Raw genomic sequence first — 15439 nt, forward strand, 5'->3', positions numbered from 1 at the left:
TATTTGGAAATAGCCGCACATCTACCATATATACGGCTATTCCGAGTACCAGTATTCGGAAATATACGGTATTCCAAATTTTCTGGCCCCATATATTTCCAAATCCGATTTTTTTTTTACATACCCCTCATCAGTATCATCCAGACAGTCCAGCATTGGCTCTTCAGGGTCCCAGGCAGAGTCTTTCATTTCACCTCCTACCTGATCCTTTTCATTAGAGATGTTGGGGATTGAACCTGGGACCTTTTGCATGCAAAGGAGATGCTCTTCCACAGAATGGCAGCCCCGTCCAAAGTGGTGGGAAGGGGGTCAAAATGACGCATTGCTATTCAATTTTTGGATTAATTCCACCTCACAATGGCAGCAAGTTGCACCTTTGGCACCTAGGAAGGATCCTTACCCAGAGAGGCCACGTTCCCATAGTTCTCCAGCATGACTTCCCTGTACAGAGCTCTTTGTCCTGGATCCAGCAGGGCCCACTCTGCCTCCGTGAAATAGACAGACACCTCCTCCATGGAAAAGGGACCCTGAAAGAAAAAGAAGATTCCCTTTTCTTCAGAGATCTCACCCTGGAAGGGAGTCATCTGGGAAGGTACAGAAAATAAGGCTTGGGATGGGTAAATGCATTCAAAGGATCTCTTTCACGGACCCCTTGTAGAAACAGAAGGAGGAAAAGCTCCCCTGAGAAAGGAGGAGGGACCCAGGCTGTGCCCCCCCTGCTCATCTCTCCTACCTGGATTGGAGGTGCAGCGACTGTTCCCACACCTTGGAAACGACAACGGCTCAACAGCATCTCTTCACTGCCTGTTCCTGAAACAAGGGAGGGAGGGAGGGTGTTTGCTTGTTTGTTTCCTGCTTCACACACACACTATTCTCAGGGTTGTGAAACCTTCTGCTTTCTACACTCAACTCGTTTTTAAAAAACTTTATACTACATTCTGAGAGAGGCAGAAGAGAAGCACCAGGGACCGAAGAGCCTCAGGAATTATAAATACTGCCAATGTATTTCAGACTTCCGTCAGAGTTGTGTTTGCTCTACAAGGAGGGAAATGAGGAGTGGAGATGTAATAGCATGAGATAGCACCATCCTATTGGATCAGACATAACTAGAACAATTCTGGGGACAGGAGTGTCTCTGGAGCATGCTGAATTGGATATGTTTTATTTATTGTTATTGTAACGTTTTGATGTTGTAAGCCGCCCTGAGTCTGCCTTGTGGGATAGAGCGGGGTATAAATTGCAAATTAAATTTAAATTAAATGAAACCAGGTTTTCAGCCTGACACAACCTCAACATGACATCACATCTGTCCATGTCCCACCCCAAGACTCTCTCCAGTGCCTGCAAATGATGGGCCAGAGCCTGCCGTCCCTACTCCACCCCCTGCGACCCCCAGCAGCCCCCCAGATGACCCTCCAAGCACAGGCAAAGAAGGAAAATGTCCCCATGATTATTGTCCCCCAGGGAGTGGTTTCAGAGCTCTGCTCCACAAGAAGGTGGAGGTTCCCTTTCAATGTTTGCCTGCCTTCCCCTCCACCGGGAATCTGAGACCTTTTAGGGAAGGAAGGAGAGAGATGAATTTTTAAAGTTATGGGATAAATGGTCCTCCAGGAGTTTGTCTGATCTTTTAGAGACATCACAGTGTGTGGCTATTGAGTGCCACCAGTTAACTCTGCGTTGCCTATAGAAATATGCATTTCCCCCCCCACTGACCTGACCTATCTACCCATCACAGTCACATGCTCTCCAGGCACAAGGAATCCTTACCATAGGAGAGGGCATCTTGGGCACGCTCCACCGCCTGCACCCTCTGCCCCTGCTCCAAGGAAGCCCCTTCTGCCTCAGGGATTGCAGCTTCCATCTCCAAAGGTGGTCCCCGCATCTGAAACAGCAGCAAGGGAGGGGGTAAGAGATGGAAGAGAAAAGAGACCAAGGAATGGATCCTGCCCCAATCCCACACTCTGCACCCTTCTATCAGCAGTTCTTTTTTTTTTTTTAATTTCCATCGTTTTATTTTATTATTGATTTCCACACACAAATAACCTTTTTTTACATAAGAGAAGATCAAGTAGGAAAAGAAAAGAAAAAAAAGTATCCAGATAGAGAGTGATTGAGAGCGTTGAAGTTACATTGAAAGATTACATTGATAAATTACCTAAATAAATTATATTAGTCTATCTATCTCCATATAGCATCTAACATCTCTACTTAAGTTATACGCTATAATTACACAATACCAGTAATTAACAAACAACATCTAAACAATCATTTATTTCCTAACCATAGATAAAATTTTGCCCATTTCTTTGTGGCATCACATTTCGATATACCTTTTACCATATTTGAGAGAATATCCATTTCTGCTACATTCAATATTTTTTGGATTAAATCATCCCGTTGCGGGACAGCTTTCTGTCTCCAGACTGCGGCATAAAGGATTCTAGCCGCCGTCACAATATATATTGTTATATACTCATCTTCCCGTGGGAGCTCATCTCGAACCATCGAAAGTAACATTATCTCTGGTTTCAAAATAACATTGACTTTTAATATCTCTATTATTAACTTATGTACCATAATCCAATACCTTCTAGCTTGCTCACAACTCCACCACAAGTGAAAAAACGAACCTATCCGTACCTTACACTTCCAACATTTCGGGGAGATGATTGGATTTATTTTATTCAGTTGCACAGGAGTAACATACCACCTATGAAAAAGTTTAAAAGCATTTTCTCTGAAGTTGATCGGTTTGATAACCTTATAATTATTTCTCCAAAATTGAGCCCATTGGTCTAACGTAATAGATTTCTTCAGATTATTTGCCCATTTCAACATTGTTTCCTTAATTACTTCGTCCTCCAACTTAATTTGTAAAAAATAATTATAAACCTTCTTAATTATCTTTTGTTTTTCCACCAGTAAAATTTTATCAAAATCAAAGTTATGTTTCGTGAAACCTAGTACTTTATCTTTATTGTATTTTGATGCACCCCAGGAAGATTATCACCCTCCCTGCATCACTGTGGGTGAATCAGTTCTGAAGACAGTCCAGCAGTTCAGCTACCTGGGGTGCATCATCTCCTCAGATGCCAAGATCGACAAGGAGATTGACAACAGGCTGGCAAAGGCAAACCGTGCATTTGGCCGACTGCACAAAAGAGTGTGGAGCAACAAGCATCTGAAAAAAGGCACAAAGATCAATGTTTACAAAGCGGTTGTGATGACAACCCTCATCTATGGCTCCGAATCGTGGGTTTTATACCGTCATCACCTGCGACTCCTTGAGCGCTTTCATCAGCGCTGCCTTCGCACCATCCTCAACATCCACTGGAGTGACTTTGTGACCAACACTGAAGTCCTCAAGCGGGCAGAGGTTACCAGCATCGAGGCACTGCTGTTGAGGACGCAGCTGCGCTGGGCAGGGCATATTTCTAGGATGGAAAACCACCGCCTTCCCAAGATTGCCCTGTATGGCGAACTCTCCACCGGCCATCGAAATAGAGGGGCACCAAAGAAGAGGTACAAGGACTCCTTGAAGAAATCCCTTAGCACCTGTCACATCAACCATCACCAGTGGTCTGACCTAGCCTCAGATCGCAAAGCATGGAGGCACACCATCCACCAGGCTGTCTCTTCCTTTGAGAACACACGCATAGCTGGTCTTGAGGACAAAAGGAGATTGAGGAAGAATCGCACTGCTACAGGACCAACCCTAAATCAGACTTTTCCCTGCAGCCGCTGTGGCCGGACCTGCCTGTCCCACATTGGTCTTGTCAGCCACCAGCGAGCCTGCAGCAAACGTGGACTATTGCACCCTTAAATCTTCGTTCGTGAAGCCAAGCCGAGATTTTGATGTAATCTGCAACATATTCCACCAATCTATCTTCATTCCCCGAAATTCTAATTCTTCTTTTTTCCTCAATTTATCTTTCTCATCCAGTAGATCATTATACCTAATCACTACTGATGATTCCCAAAGTTGTGGTAAAACAGCCGCTTCATGGGGTGAGATCCATCTTGGGGTTTTACCTCCATATATCTTATCCTTAATCTTATTCCAGGCTTCATACAGAGATTTACTAATCATGTGATTTCTAAAATAAGTTTGTGGTTTCTTTGTATACCAAAGATTAGAGTGCCATCCTGTTTGTAAATCGAATCCTTCTAATGCTAGGATACGTTTATCTTCTAAGGTTACCCAGTCCTTTAGCCATAAAGTCTGGCATGCTAAATGATAGATTTCTAAATCAGGTAAGGCCAGACCACCATTTTGCTTTACATCAGTTAACACTCTCCATTTAATTCTGGGTTTTTTCCCCTGCCAAATAAAAAGTCTATATTGTTGATTAAGTTTAGCAAAAAAAGGTTTTGTCACCGCAAAAGTAACCATTTGTAAAAGAAATAAAACCTTTGGCAATAAGCCCATTTTAATTAATGGGAAAGGGGAGGGGTAAGAGATGGAAGAGAAAAGAGACCAAGGAATGGATCCTGCCCCAATCCCACACTCTGCACCCTTCTATCAGCAGTTCTGATGAGTTATCTGCAGGGGTCAGAAATTCTCTAGCAGAAGATGCTCTACACAATCCCCTCACCTGTTCTGCCTGCCTCTTCTCCTCTGCCTGACTCAGGAGGAAACCTTCGGCAAGGGCCACCGCCTGGGAACTGGTCTCCGGCCCACATCCTCTGACCCAGCCCTGCATTTCCTGGGGCAGGAGAGTCAGGAACTGCTCCAGGATCACCAGGTCCAGGATCTGCTTCTTGGTGTGCCTCTCTGGCTTCAGCCACTGGCTGCATAGTCGATGGAGCTGGCTGCAAACCTCTCGGGGCCCATCGGCCTCATGGTAGCGGAACTGCCGGAAACATTGGCAACATACTTCTGAGGTCAGGGTGTTCTTAGCCAGGACCTCTGGCACAGCCCTTTCCCAGAATTCAACACCACTCCCAGCTGGGGTGGGATGTAGACTTTTGCTTGCTCTCTTCTCAGTTCCAGGTCCTTCTGAGTCCTGCTCTTCCATCTCCTTCCCCTTCTCTTGGGCCACCTCTGTCTCTGAAAAGTTGTCTTTATTCTGAAGAGAGGCTTCTCCTTGGGGGGACAGAGAGAGACAAACAGAAGGAAGATACGTATATGCACACAAACACGCAGACACATACATGCACCTATAAATACAACCTCCACTCCAAAAAAGAAGCAGGGACTGTACCGCAAGTCCTTCATCCTTGAGAATTGTCACAGTTTTCTCCCTGCCCCGTATTCCTGCTCACCCTGAAAGCACCCTTTTCCACTGTCCAGACTATTTAGAACGAAGCCTATGCCAAGACCTTGGACACCTTTGCATGGCTACTAATTATCTCAGTGGTGCCCTGCTGGAGATGGGAGTTGGGGGGAGAGTCAGCCAAAATACCTGCCATTGCAACAAGTCAATCAGCATGAATGATTTAACACATTGGATCAAATCTGGGATTCCTTTCTGGGCCTCCTGACCCCCAAAAGGCAGGCTTCATATTCTTGTTGGCATCTCCCTTAACAAGATCTGAACCCTCCCCTCCTGGGACTGGGCCCTGGTGTTTCTCCCTGTTGTGCTGCCTGGGGGGGGGGGGTGTCTGACCTCTCTCACCTGGCAAAAGATGCCCTTCCTCCCACCCAAGCCCCACTGCAGGAGGGACAGTCTGGCATTGAACCACATCTGCCTCTGCCCAATGAGCCGTGGCAGGATGGGGCAGGGGCAAAGCCTTTGGGGCAGGCGTGTTCTCTCCCTGTGTGGCCACTTTGCAAACACTGCTGCAGGTCGGGACTCGAACCCGCATCTGTGGATTTCCTTGGTGTGTATTCATGACACGATCCTCACAGTGATGGAATTTTGTGCAACATTTGTTCCTCCTGGCCTTGTACATATTGGGGGTGTGGCCCCATCTGCATGCTCCACCCCTGTCTGCCTGTCAGGGGACCCATCTAATACTCTGATTGGTGGGCATGGGTGGTGTCTCTATGAGCACCCATGTGGTTGCTAGGAGCTCTCCACCTTAGCAACAGAGGTATCTAAAATGTTCCTCTCCTCTGCTTGGTGGGCCTTGGACCTCTGCTGGCAGCCTGAGCCCCACAGTGGGCCCGTATCAGGGGCTTAGGATGGGTTGCAACCGATTCCAGGGCAGGCTGGACTTCCCTTCCTCCATCCCGCACCCCTTTCTTAACTCACCCCACTTCCCAAAAGGCCTGCTTGGGTTGTTGGTTTGCAGAATGAAAAGGACCAGCAAAAGAATGTCAGTTTCACGTATTGAACTTTCCTTACATTGAAAGACACGGATTATGGCTGCTCCCCAACAAACTCCGCTTACATAGCTGAACATCTCTAGGTGGCTGAAGCCAAAAGACAATCAACTACCCTGAAGAAATAACCAACGAAGTTTACTACAGGGTAAAAGAAATTCCTGAGAAATTTATCCTTGCCATCCTCACAAGGCTCCCACTTTACACTGAAATCGACATATGAAACTGAGAAGTCTGTTTGCAAGCTCTTGATTCAAGATATACAGGATCAGCACGAGCACTTTCCCCCTGCTCTTGTGAGAGGCCGAGAAGACGCTTGCCCTTCAAGAGACATTTAGGGCACTTCATATTGTGGACTGTGCAATGGTTCTATGCATGAAAGAGATGGGGGCTCATTTATTGGTTACTGAACATAAGAAATAATATTTGGATCTGTGGTAAAATGTGTTCATTATGTATTCACAGTAATTGATTATGGGGGCTTCAGCTCTTTCCCTGAATCCCTTGGTTTGTAACGGCCAGGTGGGGCCTGAGGTTCTCCCAGAATTAGAACTCACCTCCAAGGGACAGAGATCAGTTCCCTGGAAGAAAATGGCTAAACAGGAGGGAGCTGGCCAACCCCGGAAAGCCATGGCTTGACCTGATCCCTGCCATGGGACGGAGACAGTGCTGGTTGCCTTGGTGGATGACCTCCGGTAGCATCTGGATCGAGGCGGCGTGGCGGTACTGATGCTGTTAGACCTGTCAGCTGCGTTCGACACGGTCGACCATCGGTTACTGGCCCGCCGGCTTGCCGACACAGCGATTAGGGGGTCGGCCTTACAGTGGCTTTCCTCCTTCCTTGATGGACGGGGACAAAGGGTGGCAATTGGGGGAGAGCTGTCCCGGAGGCATCCACTAGTGCATGGGGTGCCACAAGGTGCAGTTCTCTCTCCGATGTTATTTAACATCTACATGCGCCCCCTTGCCCAGATTGCTCGGAGGTTTGGGCTTGGGTGCCACCAATATGCAGATGACACCCAGCTCTATCTACTAATGGACGGTCGACCTTCCGGTTTTTGACGGTGTGCTGCTGAAAGCGGCCCACAGAGTCAAGAGCTTGGGGGTTCTTCTGGAGCCTTCATTATCAATGGAGGCGCAGATAGCGGCCACTGCCAAGTCCGCGTTCTTTCACCTTCGACGAACGAAGCAGTTGGCCCCCTTCCTGGAGCGCCTGGACCCAGCAACGGTAATCCATGCTACGGTCACCTCGAGACTGGACTACTGTAACACCCTCTACATGGGGCTGCCCTTGTGCCGAACTCGGCGACTGCAGCTGGTGCAGAACACGGCGGCTAGGCTGCTGTTGGGGCTCCCGAGATGGGAGCACATACAGCCGGGTCTACGCGGACTGCACTGGCTGCCAGTGGTGTACCGAGTCCATTACAAAGTGCTGGTTATCACCTTTAAAGCCCTATATGGCCAAGGACCTGCCTACTTGAGGGACCGTTTCTACCTATAAGAACCCAGGAGAGCACTGAGGTCAGCTGGAAAGAACCAGCCGAATATCCCTGGGCCAAGGGAGGCCAGATTGAAGACCACCCGAGACCGGGCCTTCTCCATTGCAGCCCCACTGCTGTGGAATCAACTCCCGGAGGAGGTACGGGCCCTGCGATGTTTAGACCAATTCCGCAGGGCCTGTAAGACCTATCTCTTCAAAATAGCCTTCACCTAATACCGAGTCAAGAAAGTTTCGCTGGACATGTTTTAGCCACTGAATTTCATTAAAGACCCAAGTTATAGCACCACAATGTTAATTTTAATGTAAGTTGTTAATGATTTAATGATGATTTTATAATTGTAACTGTAATTACTATGTATGGTTTTATTGTATTTTATATTCGTATAGGGGGGAGGGGTGGGCTCCCTCTTGGGTATCCTGCCCCCCCCCCCAGTGTATGCGCAATACATAGCCTCTCCTTTCCCGGTGTAGTGAACGCCGCGTGGTCACTGTCCGGCTATGCCTGGCAGATGGTCACTGCAATGGCCTCTCCTGCATTACTGCATCCTTGGCAACACCTTCCCGCTGGTCCCCCCGATTCTCACAGAGTTTGCCACGTCATGCTGCGACCGAATGTCCGGCGGTATGACCGGATGGGCAGGCTGGGCTCACCAACCTCGCCAGCCAAGAGAAGGAAAACTCTAACATCAAACCCGGGCAGATAGAGCTCGTTAATGTAACACCTACAACCTGGAGGACTCACTGCCGGCGTCCCGGCTTACTGGGCCATGGCAGATGACCCCAAGGTGAAAGGGTGGAGCCAGTACCACGCACACTGTGCTTCACCTAAAAATTCCTCTGCGCAGGCCTGAAGGGCATATCCACAACCACAACCCACAACACACCAAGTCCTGCAGCGATGGGCAAGGGGCGAAACGGCAGGTGGAAGATGCCACTGGAAGCCACAGTCCCGATCCTGCATGTAGGCGGTTCAGGGTATTGGTCGCCTGATGCTGACCCGGAGACGAAAGCATCTTTCGGCAGCACCCTGAACGACCAAGCAGCCTTATCTAGGGACAGCACTGCTTGCTCCACACGGAGAGGGGCCTAGAAAAGGTGGCCTAAACAAAGCTCGTCTCCCCCACCCCAGTTGGCTAGCCGTGGTCAACGGGCATCCTTACTTGCGGTCAAAAAATAACAACAAAGAAAAGGCATGCGCCTGCCTCACAAAGTGTGCAAAGACTAAAGCTTGCGTGTTGGAACATCAGAACCATGCTTGACACAGTAGGCAGTGGTCGCCCTGAACGACGCTCTACTCTAGTTGCCCAGGAACTTCTCAGGTTGAATATTGACATAGCAGCTCTCAGTGAGGTCCGTTTCCCTGAGGAAGGTAGTCTTCAAGAACATGGTGCTGGCTATACCCTCTACTGGTCGGGTAAGTCAAAGGCTGAGAGCCGCCTTTCTGGCGTTGGCTTCATGGTCAGGAACTCCATTGCCTCCAAACTCGAAAACCTGCCAACAGGTCACTCCGATCGCATCATGTCCATGCGCCTCCCACTTCAAAATAAGCAGCATGCAACACTCTTCAGTGTGTATGTCCCAACCCTTCAAGTAGATCCTGCAGAAAAGAACAAGTTCTATGCTGATCTACACAACCTCGTACGGAAGACCCCTACAGAGGACAAGGTGATCATCCTTGGCGACTTCAATGCCAGAGTAGGTAAAGACTCGGAAGCCTGAAAAGGAGTACTTGGCAAACACAGCATTGGCAACTGCAATGATAATGGGCCCCTCCTGCTAGAATTCTGCACGGAGCACCAGCTCACCATCACCAACACTATCTTTCAGCAGAAGAACAGTCTGAAGACAACCTGGATGCACCCACGGTCCAAGCACTGGCACCTTATCGACTACGTTCTGGTGCGCCAGAGAGACCTTCGAGATGTCTTACACACCCGAGTAATGCCCAGTGCGGAATGTCATATGGATCATCGTCTTGTACGCTGCAATCTCCATCTTCACTTTAAACCCACACCCAGGAGAGGAGGTATCCCTCGGAGGAAGCTTCAGGTTGGCAGCCTTCAGTCAGCCGAAGTTAAAGCTGCCTTCCAGGCAAAACTCCAGTCAAGAATTGAGGACCCCAGTTGCCCCACAGACCCTTCTCCAGAAGCACTCTGGGAACACCTAAAAACTACCATCCTGTCGATCTCTGAAGAAGTCCTCGGGTTCTCCACAAGGAAGAACAAGGACTGGTTTGACGAGAACAATCAAGAGATCCAAGAATTACTAGCGAAAAAGAGAGCTGCCTACCAAGCACATCTTGCTCAGCCCTCCTGTCCTGGGAAAAAAGCAATCTTTCGTGCTGCATGTAGCAACCTCCAGCGCAAGCTTCGAGACATTCAGAACGAGTGGTGGACCAAGCTTGCAGAGAAAACCCAGCTGTGTGCAGACACTGGTGATTTAAGAGGGTTCTACGAAGCCCTGAAGGCAGTATATGGCCGATCATATCAGGCTCAGAGTCCCTTGCGTAGTGCAGACGGCCAAGTGCTCCTCACAGACAAGGCATCCATACTGAACCGGTGGTCGGAGTATTTTCAGGTTCTCTTCAGTGCCAACCGCGTAGTTCAAGATTCAGCAATCAACCTCACCCCACTTCAACCAGTGAAAACAGAATTGGATGAGATCCCCACCCTAGAAGAAACTGTTAAAGCAATTGAAAAGTGGCAAGGCAGCGGGAGTTGATGGAATCCCACCAGAGATCTGCAAGCATGGGGGCACAGTACTACATAGCACACTTCACAAAGTACTTGTCACCTGCTGGGAGCAAGGCAAACTACCACAGGACTTTCCCGATGCAATCATCATCACTCTACACAAGAACAAAGGGGAAAAGTCAGACTGCTCCAACTACCGGGGGATAACCCTGCTCTCCATCGCAGGCAAAATCCTTGCCAGAATACTCCTGAACAGACTGTTGCCCACCATTGCAGAAGAACTCCTCCCAGAGAGCCAGTGCGGCTTCAGAGCTAACAGGAGCACCACCGACATGGTATTTGTTCTCAGGCAGCTCCAAGAGAAATGCAGGGAACAGAACAAGGGTCTATATGTGACTTTTGTCGACCTTACCAAAGCTTTCGATACCGTTAGCAGGAAAGGCCTGTGGCAAATCTTGGAACGGTTAGGATGTCCCCCAAGGTTCCTCAGCATGATCATCCAGCTACATGAAGACCAGCGAGGCCAAGTCAGACACTGCAACGACCTCTCGGAGCCCTTCCCAATAGGCACAGGTGTAAAGCAAGGCTGCGTTCTCGCGCCAACTCTCTTTACGATCTTCTTTAGCATGATGCTTCAAAGAGCCGCAGTAGATCTAGATGATGACGATGGCGTCTACATCTGCTATCGCACTGATGGCAGCCTGTTCAACCTGAGGCGACTAAAGGCTCACTCCAAGACAATGGAAAAACTTATCCGAGAGCTACTGTTTGCTGATGATGCTGCACTCGTCTCCCACTCGGTATCAGCTCTGCAGCATGTGATGTCCTGCTTTGCAGAGGCTGCCAAGCTATTCGGCCTAGAAGTTAGTCTGAAGAAGACAGAAGTTCTCCACCAGCCTGCACCCCAGGAAGATTATCACCCTCCCTGCATCACTGTGGGTGAATCAGTTCTGAAGACAGTCCAGCAGTTCAGCTACCTGGGGTGCATCATCTCCTCAGATGCCAAGATCGACAAGGAGATTGACAACAGGCTGGCAAAGGCAAACCGTGCATTTGGCCGACTGCACAAAAGAGTGTGGAGCAACAAGCATCTGAAAAAAGGCACAAAGATCAATGTTTACAAGGCGGTTGTGATGACAACCCTCATCTACGGCTCCGAATCGTGGGTTTTATACCGTCATCACCTGCGACTCCTTGAGCGCTTTCATCAGCGCTGCCTTCGCACCATCCTCAACATCCACTGGAGTGACTTTGTGACCAACACTGAAGTCCTCAAGCGGGCGGAGGTTACAAGCATCGAGACACTGCTGTTGAAGATGCAGCTGCGCTGGGCAGGGCATATTTCTAGGATGGAAAACCACCGCCTTCCCAAGATTGCTCTGTATGGCGAACTTTCCACTGGCCATCGAAATAGAGGGGCACCAAAGAAGGGGTACAAGGACTCCTTGAAGAAATCCCTTGGAACCTGTCGCATCAACCATCACCAGTGGTCTGACCTAGCCTCAGATCGCAAAGCATGGAGGCACACCATCCACCAGGCTGTCTCTTCCTTTGAGAACGCATGCATAGCTGATCTTGAGGACAAAAGGAGATTGAGGAAGAATCGCACTGCTACAGCACCAACCCCAAATCAGACTTTTCCCTGCAGCCACTGTGGCCGGATCTGCCTGTCCCGCATTGGTCTTGTCAGCCACCAGTGAGCCTGCAGCAGACGTGGACTACTGCACCCTTCTTAAATCTTCGTTCGCGAAGTCAAGACGAGAGAGATATCCGTAAGCTGTGAGCCGCCCTGAGCCTGCCCTGGCGGGGAGGGTGGGATACAAATAAAAAGTATTATTATTATATTATTTTTATTTAGGGCACTTCGTATTGTGAACTGTGCAATGGAGATATGCATGAAAAGAGATGGAGGCTCATTTATTGATTACTGAACATAAGAAATAATATTTGGATCTGTAGTAAAATGTGTTAGTTATGTATTCACAGTAATTGATTATGGCGGCTTTAGCCCTGAATCCCTGGGTTTGTAACAGCCAGGCAGGGGAGGAGGCTTTATAGGATCGCTCTTAAACAGACGAGGAAGCCTTTTTTCTGTTGCTCCCTGGACCTCGTGTGGCTAGAAAGCACCCCTCTGGGAGTTTTGACAATATTTCTGGGAGGGAAAGTGCAGAGCCGGGCCCCAGCCCCCCACCCCCGCCACCCTTCAAGGGCTTGCTGCGTCCCCAGGGGTAGAAGCGCTGGCTTTGTAGCCCCAGAGACAGAAGCAGAAAGAGGGGAACAGTCCCTGCCTCGGGCTGCACAGGAAGGTTTCCTCCCTGCCTCTGCACCATCCCCCACCGAGCTGCATCATTACAGAGCGTTGGTGGGAGAGGGAAGCCAGGCTGAAGGGCAGCCCGGAAGCCTCTGTCATGTCTCTGCAGCTGAAAAAGGACTAAAGCAGCACAGCTGTTTGCTAAAGAGGCTGAACAAGGAGTGGACTCTGTGGTCTTCTTCCCCTCCCAGTCCCCCCTCATCCAGAAATCCCCCATCAACTTAGCACAGCGCTGCCTTGGCATGCATGATCACCACCTCCCCTCCCGCCCCCATGGTTTACTTTTAAGTAAACTTTTCCAGGCTCCAGCTGTGCTGCTGTTCTCCAGTTCAGCTTCTCTGCAGCCCTTTCTGTGCTCTGGCCCAAGTGCACAGATAAGGAAGGCAAGCAAGATTCCTTCCTCTTCTCTGACCCTCCTCCCCTTGTATTTCTTGCTGGGCCTCTCTAGCCAATGGCTTTGTGGCCTTAACCCTTTCAGTGCTGCAGAGGAGCACCACGTTCTGGCTTTCTAAAGCCCTCCCTCTGCCGAGCACTTGATCAGCAGGTAAAACCATGGCACGGGGCCGTGCTCACAATCTGTCAGGACCAGCCTCCTTAAAGGGCGGCCCCGCTGCCGCTGATTCCTCCCCTCCCCACTTCCTGAATGGGAGAGGCGTTGAAATTGACATGGGGTGGGGAAGGAAGGGAGGAGGAGGCGGGGGGCAATGTAGGCGTTAGCCTTGGAGGAGGGGGGGAGGTCAAATTTGCCACCACTGCCCTGCTGGCGCCCTAGGCAACCGCCCAGTTTGCCTAGTGGGGGTGCCAGCCCTGCAGATGCTGGAAAATTCCATCCAGCAGGACCTCTGATTGGGTCATTCATACCACCTGATCCTAGAGAGGCAGAAAGTATAATATGGGGATGGATGAGAGGGAAGTCAGGCTAACTTTATGCTCCCGGGATGCTAGTACACCTGGATGTATTCTGGCTGCATCATGATGAATACATCTCTCTAGAGTACATTAGGCTCCATTTGCAATACTGATGCTGCAACAAGAAGTGCCATTTAGGTGCTTCCTATCTCTATCTATCTATCTATCTATCTATCTATCTATCTATCTATCTATCTATCTATCTATCTATCTATCTATCTGGGATTTATATCCCGCCCTTCCCACCGAGTGGCTCAGGGCGGCTTACAACATATATAAAACTAACATAAAAATATAAAATTACACTTTAAAATTAACATTTCATAATATATAATTAAAATCAAACATTTCTTATAACTATACGTCATTAAAACAGACAGCGGTCGTGGAGCTACACTCTATTCAGCTTCAGATACAAATTCAGTATACAGTATACAGTATTCAGTAGTCGGTATACAGGGCCGTTAGTTGTCGGCCAGCCGGAAGAGGACTGTCTTACAGACCCTGCGAAATTGGGTGAGATCCCGCAGGGCCCTTACCTCCTCCGGCAGCTGGTTCCACCAAAATGGAGCCATTACAGAGAAGGCCCGGTCCCTTGTGATCTTCAAGCGGGCTTCCTTTGGCCCGGGGACAACCAAAAGATTTCGAGATCCCGATCTCAGTGCTCTCTGGGGAACATGCGGGGAGAGACGGTCCCTCAGGTAGGCAGGTCCTAGACCATATAGGGCTTTAAAGGTAATAACCAGCACCTTGTACCGAACTCGGTAGGATATTGGCAGCCAGTGCAGCGCCCGAAGTCCCGGCTGAATGTGCTCCCACCTTGGGAGCCCCAATAACAACCGGGCGGCGGCGTTCTGCACCAGCTGCAATTTCCGGGTCTTATCTTAGAATACTTAGCTTTTTTTTTTGTTTTACTATTGCTGAGCTGCAAAAACTGTGCTGTTTTGTGATGTCTTATTTTTAAATCCTTAATATACTTTATTTTTAAAAGGGGTCTGTGGAAAGGAAGGACTGCATCTTACATGCCCAAGGAAATGCGACTGCCAATTTGGGGTCAGGAAGCAACTTTAGCCAAGGTTTGTGGAGGTTTTTTTTTTAATACCATCCTCTGGGCATGCAACAAGGGTGGTCCTGAATCCCCTGCATTTTGTAGGGGGTTGGACTAGATGACCCTGGAGGTCAGTTCCAATTCTATGATTCTATGAACACGTGAAGTTTCCTTACACTGAATCAGACCCCTGGTCCCTTGGAGTCAGTATCATCCTCTCAGTCCAGCATTGGCTCTCCAGGGTCTCAGGCAGAGTCTTTCATTTCACCTCCTACCTGATCCTCTTCATTGGAGATATTGGGGAGGGAACCTGGGACCTTTTGCATCCAAAGGAGATGCTCTGCCAGGGAGCTGCAGCCCCGCCCCAAGTGGTGGGAAGGGGGTCAAAATGATGCATTGCTATTCAATATTTGGATTCATTCCACCTCACAATGGCAGCATGTTAAAGCTTTGGCACCTAGGAAAGATCCTTACCCACAGAGACCACGTTCCCATAGTTCTCCAGCATGACTTCCCTGTACAGAGCTCTTTGTCCCGGATCCAGCAGGGCCCACTCTGCCTCCGTGAAAGAGACGGACACCTCCTCCAAGGAAAAGGGACCCTGGAAGAAAAAGAAGATTCCCTCCTCTTCAGAGATCTCACACTGCAAGGGAGTCGTCTGGGAAGGTCCCAAGAGTAAGGCTTGGGATGGATAAACGCAACAGCATTC

The 15439-nt window shown here is 49.1% G+C and overlaps 1 protein-coding gene across 1 annotated transcript; it reads right to left on the reverse strand.

Moving 5' to 3' along the window:
* Window positions 1-1735: 1735 nt before the first annotated feature.
* LOC132571645 (zinc finger protein 232-like) lies at window positions 1736-15238 on the reverse strand. The gene is made up of 3 exons (XM_060238441.1): window positions 15205-15238; window positions 4596-5086; window positions 1736-1882 (listed from the first exon to the last, which is right to left on the reverse strand). The coding sequence occupies exons 1-3, from the start codon at window positions 15236-15238 to the stop codon at window positions 1736-1738; spliced, it is 672 nt and encodes a 223-aa protein (XP_060094424.1).
* Window positions 15239-15439: the final 201 nt, after the last annotated feature.

Source organism: Heteronotia binoei, chromosome 5 (assembly GCF_032191835.1).
Source record: "Heteronotia binoei isolate CCM8104 ecotype False Entrance Well chromosome 5, APGP_CSIRO_Hbin_v1, whole genome shotgun sequence".
In the NCBI taxonomy this organism is placed as follows: Eukaryota; Metazoa; Chordata; class Lepidosauria; order Squamata; family Gekkonidae; genus Heteronotia; species Heteronotia binoei.